A 15,255-nucleotide genomic window follows, 5' to 3' on the forward strand; every position below is an offset into this window, starting at 1 on the left:
CATAACCTGAAATATTTCTTTAATTGTAGGATATTTTTATTGGCATTGAAACTCTCCAGACCATTATCCCGACAGTTACAACAGAACTGCGTCCTGGGGTGCCCTCCAGCTGTAGCTGGTGGTGTTTGTGGGAAGGCACCTCAGTTTCACAGCTCAGCGCTTCAGTGATACCCAGCTACCTTTGACCTACTTCAAATCCTGGTGTCCTTCCATCCACTAACAGGAGGGTGGTCAGATCCCCCCAATTTGAGCAATTGGACTTGTTGGTGTATTTAAAATAACTATAAATAAAAATTGTCAACAGGATCTCACTAATGTGACCAAATAAAGACATACTCACTTAGCAGATTTACTAGCGCTATAAGGTGAGATGCTGTCTGAGACAAAGAAATGTGAAGAACTCGTTTATGGAAACAATGCCATTATCTGCTCCTGGCTGTTGCCTTAATAAGGGCCAGCAATGATTCCATCACTCGGAGACCACTAGGGAGTTCCAGGAAATGCCAAGGATTGAACACAACTGGTCTGAACTGTTTCATGGGATGTCCATAGATGTCTGCCCTAAGGAATCTCCAGGACAGTGCGTCCAATCACGGTTACGATCTCCTTTCAAAAAGTTGTCAGAAATATTTAATTTATTTCTAATTGTTTGAATCATGAGTTTTCATTTTGTCATGGAACCACATTCTATTTCTGTGATTCGAAATAGTTAACTGTGCACTATTGCTGTCATTTACAGGAAATTACGTTGGAGATTTTTAAGATTCAAAGTAATCCCATAGCAAATAAATTGAAAGAAAATTGTCTAGTCACATGTTTGCAAAAATATATCCTTTAATGAATGAAAGAGATGTTGTCAAGTTTCAGAAACCAGAAATGTGTGTAAAATATAACAACTAGATTAAGTTTAAACAATTTATTTCTATCGTGGCATGGGGGACAATGAATGTCAGTTATCACTTAGGGAGAGTCAGCAGAAATTTCCCACTTACAGTTAAAGGGTGGAATCTAATGAGCAACTGAATGAAATGGGCAATGGCAAGTTGGTTGTTGAGAGAGTCACTCCACCACAATGTGGCTCTTTGCTCAGGCAGCATTGGGAGATTGTCATCAGGAATGGTGAGTTCCCAACTGATGACCTTTATTGCTTGATAAGCAGCTTGTTAATAGCCCACCTCACCGTTCGTTACAAACTTATCCAATGCACTGTTCAAACTAACCTTTGGGAAACAAAAACAGAAAGAGCTGGAGAAACTCAGCAGGTCTGACAGCATCTGTGGGGAGAAAAACAGAATTATTGCGACCGTTCTTCAGAACAAAGGGTGTAGGTGCAGTGGTAGTGTCCCTAGCTGTGAGGCAGGAGGCCTGTGTTCAAGCCCCACCTGTTCCAGAAGTTTGGAAAAACAGGTGGACTGGAAAGCAGTGTTTTTCTTCAGTTCTGTCACATCTGCAGCATGTTGTATTGTTGTGTTGGCAATAAACCCCATCAGACGACCAGCAGGTGAGCTGGTTGTACTGCAGTGCTCCGACCAGGGCACCTACACCTGAGCAATATCATACTACCACCTGGACCATGTAGCAGCAGCTGCCACATCAAATTGCATAGGTGGAGGTGGAGGGTCCACTACCTCGCCAACCGCTGGGTGTAAACTGCAGAGTGGCCTGTGTGAGTGGCGCCTCCTCTGGATGTCCAGTGAGTGACACATTCTTATCGGAACAGCACGTGTGATACAGTGAGAAAACCTGTCCAGCCTCTCAGCAAGTTTTATTCCACCAAACCCAACACAACTCACACTCAACTAAGAGAAGCAGGATTCACCCATTGTGTTTTGTTCAATGAGATCATAGCACCTCGTCCACCATGGATTAGATTGATTTGACTCATTCAATTATCCAATTACCACCTCATTCATCCTGGCTCGTTGGCATCTCTTCGTGGAAAACCCACAGCTAGAGAGACAGCGATGTTCTCCACTGCTCACATCTTCTAGTTTTCACCCCTGGAAAGGCCTGGCCACACATCGCTCTGAGCCAGGACCTGGCCTCCACAGTTTGGTGCTTGACCATTCTTACAGGACATGTGGCCCAGAGGCAAGAAAAGCTCCACCGTGGAGCGGGCAGGGTTCTTTTCCACCTGGCTGCCAGCAGAAGCACTGCCACCAAATATGAGCGGCCTGGACACAGCCAGTAGGCCCAGTCAGGGCTGTGTTCTGGGGTGAAGGAACACCAAGCTGCAGGAAGGCAGGCAGTGATCTCCTGCACTGTGTAAGGCCGATGGTCATCATCATCTCTCACTGCTGGCTCACACTGACAGGGCCCGCACTCTGTCCAACTGCTCACTCATCTCACCAAGTGTCATGGACTACATCTCTCACTGCTGCATACATCATCACTGACTCAGTGGCTCTCACCCATATCATCATTCCATCCTACTGACAGCTCCTGCTCTCTGAAGAGACACCTCACCATTGTCCAGTCTCTTCTTCATCACTAGCTGCTCTTCCATGCACTTTCATCTGACTCAATCTCCCCCTTTGTCTCATTGCAGGAGGAAACAGCCCACCCTCCCCCAGACTGATGTCTCAACAGCATCCCCAGTACCCTGACCTGTAATCTCTGGAATGCAGCAGGACTAACCACAGTCAGATCCCCCCAGGCCATGAGCCCATGGAGCCCAGGGCTCTGGGCAGAGTAAGTGCCTGACTGACAGTAGGGACTGTCGCTCATTGTCCAATCCCCAAGACAACTTCATTGACTGAATGTCGTTCCTCTACATCCCACTAAGGACTGTTCACTTTGACCTTCAGCCACGACCATCAGCTTAAAGCACATATGATGAGTTTGTGTTGCAGGTATGATACAGCACCAGGTCACGTACCCTCTGAGAGACTGACCATTCAACACTCCTCACCGCCTCTGTCTGCCTTTGCACTAGAAAACATCGCCAACCACGCAGGCTGGGAGGCTTTAACTAAGCACTGTGGGTCCTTTGCACTAAGAAAGTGTGAGAACCACTAGAGGTTTGGCAGCCCATGAATAAGTATTGAAGAGAATGAATGAGTGTGTGTGAAGCAGATAGAGACTGACAATGCAAAGTGGGCGAGAAGTAAGACAGCAACTAACAGTGATAAGATGCATCCTGTGTTTAAGCATTCTATGTAAAGCATGCAAATCTGAAGTGCCCCGAGCTCCAGAGTAAAACGTGCAAGAGCAGACGTGCTGTTAAGGCTGGTGTCAGAGTGGGCATCATGATGTGGTGAGGATGGTGGTTTCCCAATGCCAATGTAAGTGGATGAAGGATTGAGGAGGTTGATGGCCATAGAGTATGCAAGTATATCATTTTGAAGGAGCAGGTTATGATGGGCAGGATGAGCAATTGGATATGTCGCAGCTGTCAGGGGTAGCAGTCTGATTTCCATGTAGGGAATTTGCATGTCTTAATCCTTGGGAAGAAGACAGTTGGGCATGGTGTATAAATAGGAGAAAGTGAGGTCTGCAGATGCTGGAGATCAGAGCTGAAAATGTGTTGCTGGAAAAGCGCAGCAGGTCAGGCAGCATCCAGGGAACAGGAGAATCGACGTTTCAGGCATAAGCTTTTCTCCTGTTTCTCCTGTTCCCTGGATGCTGCCTGACCTGCTGTGCTTTTCCAGCAACACATTTTCAGCCATGGTGTATAAATAAGCTTTTCTGGGTCTTTAATGAGATACAAATGCATCATTGCTCAATGGCAAGATTCTGAAGTCATCATTTATGTCTTGAGGGAAAAATTGGGAAAAGATTTCCCAGTGTGCAGGATCTGATTGTTCCATTCTCTGTGTTCTCTCACCTTTCCCACTGTTGCTCAGACCGCAGAATGGGAGAAACTCCACACTGTGTTTAAATAATGTCATCCATCCTCGAATCAGCTTACTCTCCAGCAGTATGACAACACTTCCAAACAAACCCCTTGTGAAACGTTTCTGTAAGGTTTGAAAAGGTGCCAAATAACTACAAGTCTTTTCTTTCAGATTATAAGCAGTAAGTTTGCACAAAGAAAATTGACCAGAAATGTCTGACTTCCTTTCATTTCCATTTTCAGTTGATTAACTTTGAAAAATTATACTTTTGACAATATTCACGAAGCTTAATCAACACCTCAAACTAAACTTAATTAATTACAATGTGCAAAATAACTCCTGGTGATGATAATAATCTAAAACTGTTCACTTTGATGAAACGTACTGCAACAATTGGCTATGTACCAAGCAGTCAAGGTTTGTTTGTCCTGCTGGATTTCCTGACCAGCAGACCAACATAGTACAGAGGGATGAGTTTATGTTCTGCCTTCTTGTGAAAGATAATGGGGTCGCTTTTAACTCTCAGGTGAGAACTCGGCCCTAGTGAGCGATTGGCACCTCCCGGGGATCACCAACACCAAATTCAGACTATTTTAAATGGTGGGCTCGCATTGGTATGCCTGTAGCCAACTTCCTGAGACAAAGCCACGGCTCGGCTATTAAAATGAGCTGCTGTTGGGAACCGGAAGAGATTATACTTAGCACTGAGGTAAGTGGTTGGGGTGGAATCACAACTGGGCAGTGGGAGGGCCACACAGGACACTCCACCTAGAGAAACACTCCTGCTTCCTGTGGCTGCTATACAAATGTAAAACTAATTTGAACCTCTTCTGGTGTTGTCTCTATGACCAGGCAGGCTTGTGTTGGCAGGTAGCCACCACGTAGATTTCTGGAGATTAGAATCAGGCCCCAATTATATCATTAGAGCCTAATCTGCATATTTAAAGAACAAAGTTGGCTTCAGGCAATTATATTCCTGGCGCCTGCATCTAAAAATTTCAATAAACTGTATCAGAGTCAGATCTGTCTCCCATTCCTTTTTAACAGTTTCTCCACCCAGTTACTACCAGGCACAAAGATACTTATTGCCCATTGTATTGTGCTTACCTAAGAGCTGTATTATGGAAATGAGAAAACAATGATGAATGTTTCCGACTGTTCAAAAGCATATAATACTTAAAATATATTCCGGTAATGCCAGTTAATGGGAAAAAGTGAAACATCTATAAAGAGTCACAGAAATTACAGTATGTTCTTCACACAGTTTGTAATATTTATTTCTGAAATGGTTTTTAAAATTACAGATTTTTTTTAAAAAGGTATAAAATTCAAAATTATTTTAAAAGCATACAAGTCCAAAAAGTACAATGCATTGAGCAGCTGATTGGTCAATGCCTGATTTGGTTATGGTTTGGGGAAATCATCTGTTTATTTTTGTGAAGAGGAAATGACTCTTCAACACGTAAACTTTTGGTCTTTTCAATGAGCCATCTTTTCCATTTACCCAATATTTAACCTATTTAATAAAGAACTTTTGAATTAAACTCAAACTGAATTATTTTTTAATGTAATGTGTAAAAGAATCAGGATATTAGATCAGTTTGACTCAGTCCTAGTACTGTCAATTTGATGTCAATATGCAGTAAGGTAAAGAACCATGTATTGAGGGATTATGTTGTTGGAGCTCTCCTGAAGTGAGGGCCCATCTGTGTATTTGGGTAGACATAAAAGATTCCACATCACTATTCAAAGACAACAGTTGGAAGTTCTCCAGCCTTCCTTGCCAACATTTTTACTGAAGAGTCCACCAGCAAATCCACAGTTACTGACCTTTTTGTAAGACCTCATTGTGCACATTGGCCCAGACTACAGTCTGGAGGTGAGTTCTGAGAGGCTGTGAGATCAGCTAACATGGAGGATTGGGCTTTCTGAATGATGTGCAGAATTTAATGACAGGCTCCTCTGTCACTGAGGTTCCAGTCTACAGTCAGCCTGGTTGACAGGCAGGGGGCCTATTGACCAGAAAACCTGTTTCAGAGGGTCAAAGCCTTTTAGAGCAGGTAAGTGTATATTGGGAATGAGTAAGATTATTGGGCAATGGGTATTGATGGGAGTATGGGGGCCCTCTCACAGTTGGGGGGGGGGGAGGGGGGTGGGGAGATAGGTCAGGTGTTAAATGAAAGCAGGCTGCCCTGTTATATTACTGAAATAACTGACTTACTTCCTGCGAGTTGGTTGGTTCACATACTCCTTTCCTCACCCCCATTACAATTAGATATAGACTGGTTAGAACACTTTCACCTTATTGCACTGTTAAAGTTAAGCTCATTGTTTCTGCCATATTTTGCCAAATATGTGACTCTGCTTCAGAAGAGTACTTTGCTTGTGAAGCATTTTGCGAGTCATTTCTTTCTCTTTCTCATACAGAGCTTGACCATCCTACATTATCATTATTAACAAATATTCATCTCGCTAATAGATGGCCTCAAAATCCAGTATGTCTTCCCACAACCCTTTTTTGAATCTCTGTAATCTGGCTTCTAACCATCCTGTGGTATCAACACAACTTTGCTCTGGATCACCGGGATTATCTGTACTTCACTGTATTCTTTTCAATCTGTCCTCCATCATCAACACATTGTCAAATGTGTTGCATACACCCACAAAACTAGTTGTATTGAATCAATGTTTCCCAGCACTTTTGCTTGATATTCAATATTTTCTGGTCACAGATGGCTACTTGCATCCTCTTATCCTTAACCTCTGGTCTGATGCTTTTTCCTTAATTCTCCTCTTTACTATCTTCCTGCCACTTTTCTTTGGAGGTGTCTTCAAAACCACTTTGCATTCCCACTTCACTCCCGATCTTCAAAGATTTGTAACAAAGCAGATGTCTTTTACTCTTGTCTTTAGCTTTTCCAATTCTTTATTCCTTCTTGCTGCCTGTTTTGCTTTTAAAATTCACTCCGACATTGTCCTTTATCTGAGGAACATACCGTATACTTGGTGTTGGAGATATATCCTCGTTATCTATTTACAGTATCATTTTAGAGATGAATGTTCAGAAAACCACAACCTTAATGGAAAGAACTTCATATTGTGGAATCAGCATTAACAAGTTGCCAAAACCTTGAATGAATTACAGAGAAGAAAATGTTAATTGAAGATAAATAAACTGTCCATGACCACACATAATGAAAATGGCAAATATAAGGTTTTTGCCCTGCTGATCATTCTAATAATCTGTACATCATCATTTATTTAAAAAAATCATATGGTTGTCTGTACCTTGTTTTTATGATACAGAATGATGAGCAGCCAGAGAAAAATAGAAACAAGGAGAAAAGACGAGGCAGGCCAGGGAGAAAACGCAAGCAAACTATGGTAAGCACAGATCCTGTTGTTCAATGTCCCATGCTTTTCAAATACACTGAGCCCTCTGGTTGCTGGTAGGGATGCATTAATGCAATGTCAACATTCTGATAAGAACATGAACTGATTGGCTGCCTTTGTTCCCCTCAACTGATCCCAATTTTTAATTTTTACGGTCTTTTTTCCAGTGACTGTTTTACATTTACTCTTTCTTCGTAACATAATTGCTGGTTGAGTGACTGCGTCAAACATCAAGGCACTTAAAAAGAATGATCCATATGGCCCTTGAAAACTTTTCTTTCCCAGAATTATATTCATTTTTAAGATGTCATTAGGTTTGTTTCTCTCATTCCTTTCAGTGTTTCCCATTAGCTCCACTCTTTTTTGAATCTTGTTTAAGCATCAACACTCTCCATTCTGTTGTCAAAGGGCCAATGTAATGTCCAATAATGTGTTTGAATCTAAACCTAAAGAAAGCCTTGACCGATGTGGGCATATTTCCTCATTATTCTTCATGGAGCAAAACCATTTAGAAAATAACTTACATTTACAACTTTGTCCCACATGGGCACACAGGAAACCTGTTATCCATTCCATTAGCCAGCAAGTCATTTTGGTGGAGACATGACTGCAGTTTAACACTAATTAGTGCAGAAGTATAGGTTGTGGAACTATTCCATTAGAAACCAGACTGACGCAATATACATACTTCTCATTTGAGATTATTGTACAGGGAAGGAAGGTGTTTCCGCTGAGTACAGACAATTCCAAAGATTTTCAATTCAATTCCCCATTTATTTGCATAATTTTGTGTTATAACTGCGTTTTACTGACAGAGAAGTAACATCTCACTGTTCCTTATATCAAGAGAGACATTTAATGTTGTACTTCACTTACTTATAAGTAGGATTGAAAATGCTACTTTTGGAAGGCATCACAGGTTAAGATTGTAATCATTTAGTCACATAGCTAAACTTACATCTGCCCAGTGTATAGTTAATATCACAATAGCAGCTAGAAGTACCTGGCTTGTGTTATTATTATCCATCCATATGTTGAGACAACCTTCCTCTGGACTGAATATTTATGAAAATGTTGCATAAATTATGAAAGTTAATGAAATGTGTTTCTTTTTGCCAAGTTCAAATTATTCACTCACTCAGAAACAGCTAGGCACTTCTTTAATGTTTGTGTCCAAATAGATGATTTGGCTGGCGTCTCCACGTTATTACCTAAACATGATAGTTAAAAGCAGGATGTTGCTTGTGTGGAATTTGCTGTTTGTTACAATCTGACAGTCACACTTAATAGTTCTCTTGAGTATTGCAACAGGCTTTAAACAGTGTATGTGCATAAATACTTATTTTATGTGATATAAATTGAAAATGTTTTCTAAATAGCTTCCCCAAGTTATGTCAGTAATTGTGTCGTTGCTTTCAGAATGACCCAAAGGGCATCTTGCTTTGTGTTGTGTTTTGCTTTTACATTGTGCCAGTGAGCACATACATGCTGTGGTCTGCTGCTGTGACAAATATCTTAAATGATTTAAAAAAAAATGCTTGAGCAAAAAGCTAAAATAAATTGGCTGAAACAGCATACTCATTTCAAACAAAAAACAGCTTTCCTTTTTTACACAGATACTGCTTGACCTACTCAATGTTTCTAGCTTTGATTTTATGGGGTTTCAGTTCCTTCCTCCTCACTTTGACCAAACTATTCGGAGCTCAGAGTAGATTTCTGTTGCACGTTTATTCAGATTTGTTATCTCATGAGGTAGAAGCCATAGCCATCCTTTTGTAAAAGTCGACCATCATCAGACATTAAGGATTACCTTCCAGATTTGATCAGTGAACATGCATGCGATCGCTAAACCAACTAAATCTTAAAGTCAGACACCTATTTAGGATTGTCATAATAATTGACTTTGTATTTGGCTCAACTGTTTGCTCAGGGTTATTAGATCAAACTCTAAAATAGATATTTGAAAAACAAATACCCTTTCTTGGTAGAAACTGTGCTGCCAAGCTGCAGTATTAGAAGACATTCAACTGCCAGATACTTAGTCAACAAAGCATTTGAGCAAATGAATAATGACCCATTAAAGTGTCAGATGAATAGTCACTTGCTTTAGTACCCTGCCATATTAGTTGTAGCAGGGTATCAATGCAGAAAAGACTAATGGATCTTGATGCACTAAATTAATCAAACACGCCTTAGTTGTAGAAATGTATTTTTTAGTGTGGAAAAGGGTAAGAATGTATTTTTGTTTCATGTTTTGTGAGAGTGTGAGATGGTTTTCTACATTGAATGAAAGGTTGATCAAGGGAGAAAATGGAAAGACAAATGCAGGTTGGGAATTCAGTGAACTTAAAGTCGCTCTGATTTATGTTGACAATTCACCAGTTGCCTCCTTCAACCTTTGCTTTATCTTGATGCTATACATGCACTTTCAGAAAAATAACCATTCTGACACGCACGAAAAGACCAGTGACTGTATTAGGTCTGTCCCAAGCAGTCAATATACAATAAAGCATTTCACTTTGCTGTCATAAATAAAGCCTCAAATATGTGAACTTTTGTTCATCTTTATTCACTCTCACATTTGGTATTATTTAAGGGTATTCTTTTGAATTTTTCTATTGTTTCAATGCCATGCCAGTAATTTGGGTGTCCAAAGCTCTTCGTTGTGGCCAACTGAACTCCAACTGAACTCCAATATCATTTCTTTGTTTTTATGCATCACATATAAAACACAGAGACTTATTTACCACTTTATAGGGTTTCTACTTATACTGACCCCTTTTTCCTCACCCTGGCCACAATCTCGAAAGATTTCCTGGCTCCTCTATTCTTGAGCTTTATCATTTTAGGATTTACCTCCTTTAAATGTTTTTTTTTGCATAAATAGACTCCTGCACATTTTGTTGTATCTAACCCCAGCTCTAGTCTTAGCCAGTCCCTTGGGATTTTCTCCCACTCTGATGTTGTGAGTCCTGAGGTGACTGAAGAGTCCACTGCTGGATCCACACACCTTGCTTCAGGTGGGGCAGCTGGGATCGATACGGAGGGTTTTGTACACTCCTGCTCTATCTCGAACTGGAGGTTCAGAACAGTTGAGACGTGAGTGTCCTTAATCATATCGCACTACATGCTGCCTTTCATCATCTCAGGACAAGCCCAACCCGATAGGAGGTTGAAAAAGAATCCATTGGCTGAGAAGCAATGTGTCTGTCTCTGTCCCGAACTGGAGGAAAGACCCATTAACCAGTGAAATGAGCTGCACATTTCAGAGAAGTGTGATGGGGATGGGGTGGTGATAGTTCCTGAGGCAAACTAATTTTTGGATGCTCCATAGTCCCTCCCAATTGACAGAGTTTAAGGTCTTTATGAGGTGAGAAAAGACCACATCTTGGTGTTACTGTTGCCTCTGCTGTCTTGGGTCATGTCTTGTTGTGTAGATTATGTCCACCATGCCTCAATGGTCCGAATCGTCATTGTGACTCTAGGAGAAGGTCTTCAGCCACTGAAAGGAGATGATTGAAGAGGACTTTTACAATGTCCTTCCTTGTAATGGACAGAGGGAGACCGTTCTGTAGTTACCACAATCAGTTTTAGCCCCTTCTTGAAGATGCCCACAGTGACTCAGAGATCTCTGGCATGGTTTCCTCCTTCCATGTGAGGGAGATTACATACAAGCTAAAAGTGCTTTTCCACTGTACAGGATTTTGATGGGGATTCTATCGGCTGAGATCTTCAAAGAGCTCCTTCCAGCAAATGCTCACTGTCCATCTCTCCATTTTACACCACAGTCTACACTTCCTTTTAGCCAAACATTGGAAAACCATCCTTCCACTCTGTAATTAAGACTGACTTGTTCCACTTCTCTCAGATCACCCCTGACTTGATCCACAGGAATCTTTGTCTTTTTCACCTTCAAACTCACCAAGCCCAGATTCTCCTGGCTGGATTTTCTCCCTGCATTCTGCTCAAAGTTTAGCTGTTTCCGAACTTTGCCACTTGTATTCCATCCCACATAAAGTCTAGCCACTAAGCATGCTGACACCATTGAATTCTTGTTCCTCAACATTACAAATGTGAATTTTTCATCCTTGTACTTAAATCTCCTTATGGCCATGCCCCTTCTAAAGCTGTAACCTTTTCCAATGCTATAAAACACCTGCCTCTCCCCTCACTGTATACTCTGTCATTGAGACTTCAGCCTCTGGTAGATCCCATCACCATTAGTGGCTTTAATTATCAAAGGCCCACATTTTTGGATAAACCTCTTCAATTCCTTAACTTCTCTCTCTTCTTTTAAGCCCCTTCAGTATCCTTTTAAAAACCTATTCCCCGTTGATACTTTCAATTTCTCAGTAATGATGTGATTCATACCACTATGAACTATGTTAAGATATTTTGTACAGGGCGACCCCCGTATCTGCGGAATCGTTTTCCGCGGTTTCAGTTACCCGCAGTTTACCACGGCCTGAGCATATTATAGGGAGGGTCCCAGCACCAGGCACCAGGAGGCTGCTGGGACGGTACAATTTCCATTTAAATGAATGCGTTTGCTCTATCAGTCCGCGCTAGATCCTGGAATGTAACCCCCGCAGATGGTGGGGGAGTGCAGAGAGCTACTGTATATAAATAGTCCTATTTAAATGTAAGTCTAGATTCTTGATTGAATAGTCTCTCTTTCACATGACACTGCCAGTTGTCATCCCTGTCTCAGTTTGTCTGCTGCTGAAACCCTCATTCACATCCTTGCTCCAAGGAATTCCAGTAATCTCCCTCCCAGCTTCCTCTGTTGTACACCAATCTGATCCCTACTCCAGCCCAAGCACAGAAACCTGAGCTCATCCATAAGTCTATTCCTGTTTTTTTGCAGTAAAACATCCTACATCCCATTCCCCCCGCAGTCACTAACCCACATTGGTTTCCGGTCCAGTGATGCCCTGATTTTGAGGTTCCCATCTTTGCCATCAACTCTCTCCATGGCCCTGCCCATCACTATCTCTACAGTTCCTTCAAGACCAAGAATGCTCTGAGATCTTTCCACTCTTACAGTTGTGGCCTCTTGCACACTTTCGTTTTTAATCATTCCCCTATCACTAGCTGTGCCTTCAGCTCCCAAGATCCTAAGGCTTGGTATTCCCACCTCAAACCTATGCAGTGCTCTGTCTCTCTGAATGTCTTTGAGATATTGTTAGAACCTACTTCTTTGACCAGTATTTTGGTCAGTTATCCGAACTATCTTCTGATCTGGTTGGATATCAGATATTGATAATACCAGATGTTGATATGAGATGTTGCTTGATGCTGCCTCTTTTGACCATGTCCATGTTGTAACCCAGGCGGTTGTTCCTGCACAAATCTATTGGGTAAAGCCCTTCAAACCTCTCGCTGCTAGAGGTAACAGAATATTTTGTACAAACATATTCAAGGAACAATCTTTGAAACAAGTTTGGCGAAGTTAGATCTCCAGGTGATGCAGCTGAGGCACTCTGGACTGGACATGATTCCTTTAACCATTAACACTTGGTACTTACAGCCGAGTCCCAGATTCAGCCTGTAGTGCATTCTCAGATGCATTGCATAGATCTTCTAAGGCTTGGGGACTGTGCTGATGCTTTGAAAAGTACAGTATGTCATTCTGGATTTGGTAAGTTGCAGATTGTTTAAGAGCAATTCATCAAATAAGCTTTTCTTGACTCGACTTTAGTGAGGAGACTGCCATCCTTACCCAGTCTGGCCTACATGTGGCTCCAGGGTCGTAACTGCTCTCTGGGCAATTAGGGATGGGCAATAAATGCTGACCTAACTAGCAACACCCACATCCCGTGAATGAATAAAAAAAATTCTCTTTACAATACATTGAGTGTATTTTGGAAAACCAAATCAAGGTAGGAGTTTCATGGTTAATGTTAGGGTTTTAAGGAGTATAGTGGTAGAAAGGGACCTTAGAGTTCAGGTTCACAGTTCTCTGAAAGTGAAGTCCCAGGTAGACAGGGCAGTGAAGAAGGCTTTTGGCAGACTGGCCTTTATTAGTCAGGGCATTGGGTATAGAAATTGGGAAGTTACATTGCAGTTGTACAGGACATTGGTGCAGTCGCAGTTGGAGTATTGTGTTCAGTTTTGGTCACCTTGTTATAGGGAAGGGTGTTATTAAACTGGAAAGAGTGCAGAAGGAATTTACAAGGATGTTGCCAGGACTCAATGGTCTGAGTTGTAGGGAGAGGTTGGACAAGCTAGGACTTTTATTGTTAGGGCATAGGAGACTGAAAGGGGCCCTTATAGAGGTATATAAAATCATGGGAGGCATGGATAGGGTGAATGAATTCAGTATTTTTCCCAGGGTGGGGGAATTGAGGACGAGAGGGCTTCAGGTTAATGTTAGAGGTGAAAGAATAAAAGGGAATCTGAGGGGCAGCGTTTTTACACGGAGGGTGGTATGCATATGGAATAAGCTGCCAGAGGAAGTGGTTGAGGCGGGTACATTAACAACATTTAAAAGGCATTTGGACAAATACATGGATAGGAAAGGGTTAGAAGGATATGGGCCAAGTGCAGGGAAATGGGGTTAGTGTGGACGGACATTTTGGTCGGCATGGACTAGTTTGGGCCAAAGGGCCTGTCCCTGTGCTGTAGGATTCTATGACTCTATGAGATGACTGGCGGTGAGAGTATGCCTGTGTGTCACTGACTGATCAGATGAGGAAAGCAGACACAGGGAGAACAAATGTCAGTGCAAATTCCATTCACAATGGATAAAGCAAACAAGGTTCTTGGATTTTGAATGAGATATCTTTCACATTGCAACAAAATATCAGTTAGAGCTTATGAACATTTGTTTGTCCAAGGCTGCAGCATGCAAGATCTGAGTGGGATTTTTATATGACACGAGATATAAATAAGATTGAAGTAGTCCAGTATGGGAAAGACAGCTTTCTGGTTGCAGGAAGTGAATCTGACCTGGGAGACAGGAACTTGGGAAACAAGAATTTGACAATATGGGAGAGCAAGAGAGAGCAGACTTCAAGATTTTTTGATACTGCTTAAGGTGAAGGAAGTGGAAAGGTTCAGAGATGTCTGTATCCTTAGAGGTTCACAATCAGCCATGAAAGGTCAGGAAACTATAGACCAGTGAACCTGATGTCAGTGGTGGGTAAGTTGTTGGAGGGGATTCTGACAAACAGGAACAAGCATTTGGAAAGGCCAGGACTGGTTAGGAATAGTCAACGTGGCTTTGTACGTGAAATCGTGTCTCACTAACTTGATTAAGTTTTTTGAAGAGGTGACAAAAAAGATTGATGAAGACAGAGCAGTCGACATTGTTTGTATGGATTTCAGAAAAGCATTTGATAATGTTTCTCATAGACTGATAGACTGATTAGTAAAGTTAAATCACATGGGATCCAGGGAAGCTAGCCAGTTGCAAACAAAATTGAAGGTAGAAGACTGAGGATGGTGGTAGTGGTTGGTTTTCAGACTGAAGGCTTGTGACCAATGGTGTGCCAAAAGGATCGATGCTGGGTCTACTGCCTTTTGTTATTTATATGAATGATTTGGATGTGAATATAGGAGGTATGTTTAGTAAGTTTGCAGATGACACCAACATAGGAGGTGTAGAGGACAGCGAAGATGAATATCTCAGAGTACAATGGGATCTTGATCAGATGGGCTAATGGACCAAGGAATGGCTGATGGAGTTTAATGTAGAGAAATGTGAGGTAATGCATTTTGGAAAGGCAAATCAGAATCGGACTTGCACGGTTAATGGTGAGGCCCTGGGGAGTGTTGCTGAACAAAGAGACCGGCAGGGTGCGTAGCTCCTTGAAAGTGGAGTTGCAGGTAGACAGTATGGTGTTTGGATCAGTGGTGCTGGAAGAGAACAGCAATTCAGGCAGCATCCGACAAGCAGCAAAATCGACGTTTCGGGCAAAAGCCCTTCATCAGAAATAAAGGCAGAGATCCTGAAGCGTGGAGAGATAAGCTAGAGGAGGGTGAGGGTGGGGAGAAAGTAGCATAGAGTACAATAGGTGAGTGG

General features: G+C 41.9%; 1 protein-coding gene across 8 annotated transcripts in view; it reads left to right on the forward strand.

Moving 5' to 3' along the window:
- dnmt3ab (DNA (cytosine-5-)-methyltransferase 3 alpha b) overlaps positions 1-15,255 on the forward strand; it is a 571,533-nt gene that overhangs the window by 55,045 nt on the left and 501,233 nt on the right. For 4 of the 8 annotated variants that reach the window (XM_043676088.1, XM_043676096.1, XM_043676118.1 and 1 more), the window contains exons 1-2: positions 4,363-4,545; positions 7,143-7,220. The exons of 1 other annotated variant lie outside the window; for it this stretch is intronic. In XM_043676088.1, coding sequence (XP_043532023.1) covers positions 4,453-4,545; positions 7,143-7,220 — 171 coding nt within the window. In that variant the 5' untranslated portion in view covers positions 4,363-4,452. Of the gene's footprint in view, positions 1-4,362; positions 4,546-7,142; positions 7,221-15,255 lie in introns of those variants that run through there. 3 more of the 8 variants (XM_043676070.1, XM_043676107.1, XM_043676079.1) reach the window with 1 other exon arrangement.

Source organism: Chiloscyllium plagiosum, chromosome 3, assembly GCF_004010195.1.
Source record: "Chiloscyllium plagiosum isolate BGI_BamShark_2017 chromosome 3, ASM401019v2, whole genome shotgun sequence".
In the NCBI taxonomy this organism is placed as follows: domain Eukaryota; kingdom Metazoa; phylum Chordata; class Chondrichthyes; order Orectolobiformes; family Hemiscylliidae; genus Chiloscyllium; species Chiloscyllium plagiosum.